Source organism: Garra rufa, chromosome 23, assembly GCF_049309525.1.
Source record: "Garra rufa chromosome 23, GarRuf1.0, whole genome shotgun sequence".
Lineage (NCBI taxonomy): Eukaryota > Metazoa > Chordata > Actinopteri > Cypriniformes > Cyprinidae > Garra > Garra rufa.
The window spans coordinates 13,113,040-13,120,050 of record NC_133383.1 but is presented as its reverse complement, the minus strand read 5'-3'; the positions used below and the strand labels follow the sequence as shown (position 1 = coordinate 13,120,050).

The following is a 7,011-nucleotide window of genomic DNA, read 5'->3' as shown; positions in this document are numbered from 1 at the left end:
GTAAAGTGTTACCAAGTTATCATTATAAAAATGACTGTTAATCCTTGTAAGGCCTAATTACTGCAATTTCTTTCTTATTTGAAATGGTTGCTTTTTTGAAATTAGACAACCTCTACTACTTATGTGGTCATTGCAGCCTGTTTGATATTGTAGTCCTACCAAACAGTGTTGCTGGTACTGACTGATTCTGTTCAGAACCATTTGGAATAAAATGGAAAAGCACTTAATTCACATTAGATGAGTGTGAGTGTCTTTCTTGGCTTAAATCAGGGGTCACCACACTCAGTCCTGGAGGGCCGGTGTCCTACAGAATTTAGCTCCAACCCTGATCAAACACACCTGAACCAGCTTATCAAGGTCTTGATAGGTATACTTGAAACTTCTAGGCAGGTGTGTTGAGGCAAGTTGGAGCTAAACTCTGCAGGACTCCGGCCCTCCAGGATCAAGTTTGATGACCCCTGGCTTAAATCATGCGTTACAAGCTGATGTAACCAGGTACATCATCATTTGATCAACAATGATCATATTTAAGAGACGTTTTTATCAAGACCAAGTCAGTCTGACCAAAGCAAAAACTACATATACATTGACACTGGATGTAGTAGGATGAAAAGTAAAGGTGTATTACACCTTGTTAGTCTATCATGAAGAACCTTTAGCATTTTTCTTTAATAATCTCTTCACAAAAACCATTAGGTTGTGCATAGAATTGTCATTGTGATATTTAATGATTTATATGTAAAAGCAGTTGTAATGCATTGTATTGAATATTGTGTGCAGGGATTTCATACTGTAGCTGTTTATCATATTTGTATACTGCATTAATTTTGTTAAATGAAGAAGGTATCATTTATAGACTACTTTTAATGAATTTACTTCAATGAACCACATGCTTATTTGGTCTGTGACACATATAATGTAACACCTATGTGACATTTAAAACAGAATGGTAAGAATTAGTGACTGCACAAAATAAAGATAATACATATACACAATTGACAATTCATATAGGAACAGGAAAGGTTAATAATTATTCAGCTAATCATAATTAAAAAAATATATGTTATGATGAAAACAAATGTAATTCGAAAGATATACTGTTAACCTACAATAATTAAATAGAAAGGTGAATACTGCATTCAAAAATGACTAGTTCACTGAAATTGTTGTTTAAAAAAAAAAGTAAGGAATCACAAATCAGCTTTACTATTTTTGGCCCAAAGATTTTAAACATATTTGGCCTGTTTACAACACAATTTTTGTTACAACTACAAATAAAATCAAACTTGCTCACAGCCTATAAGAACTAATTATTATTTTTAAATGCTCCTGCTGTTTTTCACTCTTCTTTCTGTGGTTGTGTTCACCTTGCGTCGTTTGTACAGTTCTTTTATAGATTGCATGACGTCCTCTGTCTTTAGAGTGTATATGATGGGATTCAGCATAGGTGGTATTGTCTGTGTCAGGGAATTGTTAATTATCCGAGCATTTGGATGCAAGGGTGTTATTATCGATGCAATATTATTGCTTAAAATTGGTATATAAAAAATTGCCACCAACATGAGATGTGAGGAGCAGGTTTTTATGGCTTTGATCCGGTCAATACCATGGGGAATCTTAAACAGAACCACAGAAATGCAGAAATATGAAATGAAGATCAATATCAGTGGTGCAAAAATCAGGAGACTATAGCAAATTTTACCCAACAAAATATTTACAGAATTATCATTACAAGCTATTCTATAGATAGGGCCATAATCACAAAAATAACTATCGAGCACATTAGATCCACAAAAAGAAAGTCTATTCACAGAACATACAAGTATAGAAAAAAATGTCACAGAAAAAATCCATATCACCCCCATGATCATAAACATGGCTGGTTTGGTTACAATGGCATGATACCGTAGAGGAAGACAAATAGCAACCAGTCTGTCATAAGCCAAGACAATTAGTGTCAAAGATTGCATGTTCATGAAATGATATACAAAAAACATATATGTCAAACATGCTTCATATGAAATGTCCTGATGCTCGAATAAAAATGTTTCCATGACTTTTGGAATCAAAGCTGTGCTTCCACACAGATCAGAAAGGGCCAGATGAAAAACAGCAATGTATTTGGCTGTGTGAAGCCTGCGGGCTGAATAAATGACACACATGATAAAAGAATTCCCTAAAACAGTCACAACATACACCAAAGACAAGAACACATAGTAATATTTTGCATGTGGGACATTAAAAAAACCATTGATGAAAAATGTTGCAGGACGAACAAAGGTTGCATTTGCAGAGGAGTTTGACTGCATGGAGCTCATGATACCTGTTGTCCGATATTTTGTGTCACCTGTGATTAAAAAAAGTTAGAAAAAAGCATCTAATAACACAGAATATTCAAATTATTATTAAATTTTCAGTCACAGTGTGTTTATGGACAAACATGTTTGAATGTTCTTATAATGTTCTTATAATCTAATCTTACTGAACTAATAGTCAAACGAAAATCTTTTGATTAAAATCTTTAGAGAGAAACAGAGGAAACACATGGATTATACTCTACCTTCTCCAAACTAGAACCATCTCATTAATTTACCAGCCATCAGACAAATATATAGTTAGATTATTCTCTTGAGTTTTATTCTCAAGCATGGAAAAATCAGCAGTGCTACTGTCCACAGAGAATCTCTGTTAGCCATCAAACTAATGGTACCATGTTAATTATGGGTGAATTAAAGTAAGCCCATTTTAAGTTGTCACAACATATAATGGCAAAGGATAAATATGGACCCTATTAATTCATAAACTATACTTCGAACAGTTGATTGTTTTCTGTTTTTGCTATAATTGACACAAAAACATAAAATTCTTTTGTTGTTGTGTCATGGCGACATTATGTGGACAACATGTAAACATGACGTGTGATTGTTTAGAAATCATTGAGGCTGGAAGTGGGACATTTCAACTCAAATGTTCTCACATCCAAACTCATCTCGAATGCAGCAAAAACTGGACTTGGGTCGCTCCTTTGAGCCAGATACCTAAGCCATTACACAAAGCTGTGGACTTCATAATATATATCACGTGCTTGTGCCAAAAACAAATTAAGATCCTGTACCTATCAAATATTCTTACACAAGCATCTTTGGTAAACTTTGTAGCTCTTTTCTACCATTAGTTCAAACACTCAGCTTACTTATGTAACCTTGGTTCCCTGAGATAAGGGAACAAGCGTTGCATTAAGAGATGTTATAGGAACAAACAAATGGCGCTCCAGGTCGCCAAAAGGAGTGGGCCAACTGCTATATGGTCGTTGGCTAACATGCAGCCATTTACAGTGAGGAAAAAAAAATATCTGATCCCCTGCTGATTTTGTATCCACTGACAAAGAAATGATCAGTCTATAATTTCAATGGTAGGTTTATTTGAACAATGAGAGAGAGAATAACAACTAAAAATCCAATTGATTGGCATTTTAATGAGTGAAATAAGTATTTGATCCCCTATCAGTCAGCAAGATTTCTGGCTCCCATGTGTCTTTTATACAGGTAACAAACTGAGATTAGGAGCACTCTCTTAAAGGAAGTGCTTCTAATCTCAATTTGTTACCTGTATAATAGACACCTGTTCACAAAAGCAATCAACCAGATTCCAAACTCTCCACCATGGCCAAGACCAAAGTGCTGTCCAGGGATGTCAGAGACAAGATTGTAGACCTGCACAAGGCTGGAATGGGCTACAAGATCATCGCCAAGCAGCTTGGTGAGAAGGTGACAACAGTTGGTGTGATTATTCGCAAATGGAAAAAACACAACATAACTGTCAATCCAACTCGGTCTGGAGCTCGATGCAAGATCTCACCCCATGGATTTTCAATGATAATGAGAATGCAGCGCCCGCAAGGTCCCCCTTCTCAAGAAAGCACATGTACAGGCCCATCTGAAATTTGCCAGTGAACATCTGAATGATTCAGAGGAGAACTGGGTAAAAGTGTTGTGGTCAGATGAGACCAAACTCAACTTGCTGTGTTTAGAGGAGAAGGAATGCTGCCTATGACCCCAAGAACACCATCCCCACCGTCAAGCATGGAGGTGGAAACATTATGCTTTGGGAATGACAGGACAACTGCACCGCATCAAAGGGACAATAGACAGGGCCATGTACAATGGGTCGTGAATGAGTATTCCAGCATAACCATGACCCAAAACACACGGCCGAGGCAACAAAGGAGTGGCTCAAAAAGAAGCTCATTAAGGTCCTAAAGTGGCCTAGCCAGACCTCTCTAGATCTTAATCCCATAGAAAATCTTTGGAGGAAGCTTAAGTTGCAAATTGTCCAAACATCAGCCTCAAAACCTTAATGACTTGGAGAGGATCTGCAAAGAGGAGTAGGACAAAATCCCTACTGAGATATGTGCAAACCTGGTGGCCAACTACAAGAAATGTCTGACCTCTGTGATTGCCAATAAGGGTTTTGCCACCAAGTACTAAGTCATGTTTTGGGAAGGGGTCAAATACTTATTTCACTCATTAAAATGCAAATCAATTTATAATTTTTTTTTTTTTTTTTTTTGATATCCTGTCTCTCACTGTTCAAATAAACCTACCATTAAAATTATAGACTAAACATTTCTTTGTCAGTGGGTAAACGTACAAAATCAGCAGAGGATCAAATAATTGTTTTCTTCACTGTAGCACGGCAGTGTGCACAACACATGTCCCCTTATCTCAGGGAACACGCGGTTCCCCGGAGAATACCTTTGTCTCTCCCATTGCATCAATGGATGCTATGCTTTAAGAAAGTGCAGAATGAGTGCAGGTCTGAACAACTTCAGTCTTGGAGGGCCACTGTCCTGCAGAGTTTAGCTCCAACCTACCTGTTTGATTAGGATTTGAGCTAAACTCTGCAGGACAGTGGCCTTCCAGAACCAAAGTTGCCCAGTCCTGCCCTAGTGGAATGGGCTCTCACTCCAATATGACACTGTAAGCCAGAGCTAGAGTGTCAACTATCCAGTGAGTCTCTTCTTCGTGACTGGCAGTCCTTTAGAACAGCCTCTGAAGCATACAAAGAGCTGCTCTGAGTGCCGAAAGTGGCTAGAGCGCTTAACATACACTCCAAGAGCCCGAACTGGGCAGAGTGAATTGGGATCCTGCTCATCCCTTGGGTTAGAAAGAGCTAAAAGGGCGAGGAGAGCATTTTAGGCACATAGCCATGTCTTGGTTTGAGGACTGACTGACAGTGCTTGTAGATCACCCACTTGTTTGACCAAAAGTAGGTGATCTTAATCGACGGGCTGAAAGTTGGCTGATTGGAGCAGCTCAAAGAGAGTGTTTCATAGGGCACTAAGGACTGTGGATAAGTCCCAAGTCCCACAGTATGAGGACAAGGCAGGAACTTAACAACAAGGTTGTTTCATGATTTGCCACAATGGCTGCCATGTATAGGGCATAGAGGCATCTCGTAGACAGGGCTCTAGCCTAAGATGATGTTAGTCACTCTCGTGGGGAGCTGTAAAGGCTCTTGCTGAGGGGCTAAACATGAAGGCTACACATCTCTGGCCAGGGATGCTAATTCATGCCTCTCGCTTGAGAGAAGAGGTTCGTCCTTAATGGGACTGGCCAAAGAGCTGAATTAACTTGGGGAACCACATATGATTCTTCCAAAATGAGGCCACTAGGAGGGCCGAGCACCTACCTTCCCTGACCAGTCTGATGTCCTGTGGAAGCAGGGCAATACAGGTGAGACAGGCAAAGGCATACAGGCAAGCACTGGGCCATTCGAGAAATTAATTGGGCAGTGAAAGTTGTCTTTTTAAGGCAAAGAGGTCCACCTCTGTCCTCCTGAAGTGAGACCAAATCATTGGAACTGTTTGGGGGTGTAGTCTCCTTTCCCCTGGAGCTAGATTGCACCCGGACAGCATGTCCACTCCTTGGATTTTTCTGCGCAGCACATAAACTGCCCTCAATGGAAGTAGGTTGGAATGTGCCCATTGGAGGAGGCGTCTTGCCATCTTGTAAAGAGAGCACAACCTGACACCACCTTGGTGATTTATAAAGGCTACCAACATCATTGTAGGATGTGTTGCCCTACTAAGCCTGTCAGGAAGGTTTCTGAAGTCCCGAATCTGAATGATGCTGCTAACCGCTGAATTGTCAGAGAGCGTTCCAGTGTATCCTGAATATTCCTTGGCCGAATTCATTACTGCATGCAGGCCATGCAGGCGACCTGGGTTCGAGTCCCACTTGGAACAAAAACGAGGTGGGGAGGTTAGAACCCAGGATGGGAGTGAGGTTTAGGAGGGTGAGTGTAACAGAGGCCAGCTGTAGGTGCTGCGCAGGTAAATCTCACTCCCCTGATCTCAACAGGCAATTATGTGGGGCCGTTAGGACCCGTGGGGTAAACTAACACAAGCCAATTGTTGAGATAATTCATAATGCAGAGTCCCATCACTTTGTAAAGTGCATGGGGCCAGAGACAGTCTGAATGGCAATACTGTATATGATATGATATGATATGATATGATATGATATATGATATGATAAGCCACCCCCCTGAATGCAACTCTCAAGAACGGTCTGTGATGAGGGGTTATCTAGATGTGAAAGTAAGCGTCTTTTAAATCCACAGATAAAAACAAGGCCCTGGGGCATATCTGCGTGAAGATGTGTCAAGGTCAGCATCCTGAACAGGCAATTCATCAGCGCTCAGCTCAGATGCTTGAGATCAAGGATGGGCCTGAGCCTGTCATCTTTCTTGGAAATGAGAAAATAGCAGCTGTAAAATCCGCATAACCACATACACTGTAAACCCTAATGTTGTCTTTACTTAAACAATCAAGTAATGTTGACTAAACATTACTTACAATTTTGCATTTTGGTCCTGTCACTTAAAAATGTGAGTTAATTTAACTTATTTACCATCAAAATGCATAAACTTAAGATTTCAAGTGTTGTGAGCTCAAAATCATGATTAATCCTTAGAAGAAAAAAAAAACATTTTCAAAAGGTCATTTTC

At 39.7% G+C, this 7,011-nt stretch overlaps 1 protein-coding gene across 1 annotated transcript; it reads right to left on the bottom strand.

The window, feature by feature from the left end:
* Nucleotides 1-1,319: 1,319 nt before the first annotated feature.
* On the bottom strand, nt 1,320-2,318 carry LOC141298932 (olfactory receptor 1M1-like). The gene has a single exon (XM_073829229.1). The coding sequence runs from the start codon at nt 2,316-2,318 to the stop codon at nt 1,320-1,322; it is 999 nt and encodes a 332-aa protein (XP_073685330.1).
* Between the last annotated feature and the right edge of the window lie 4,693 nt (nt 2,319-7,011).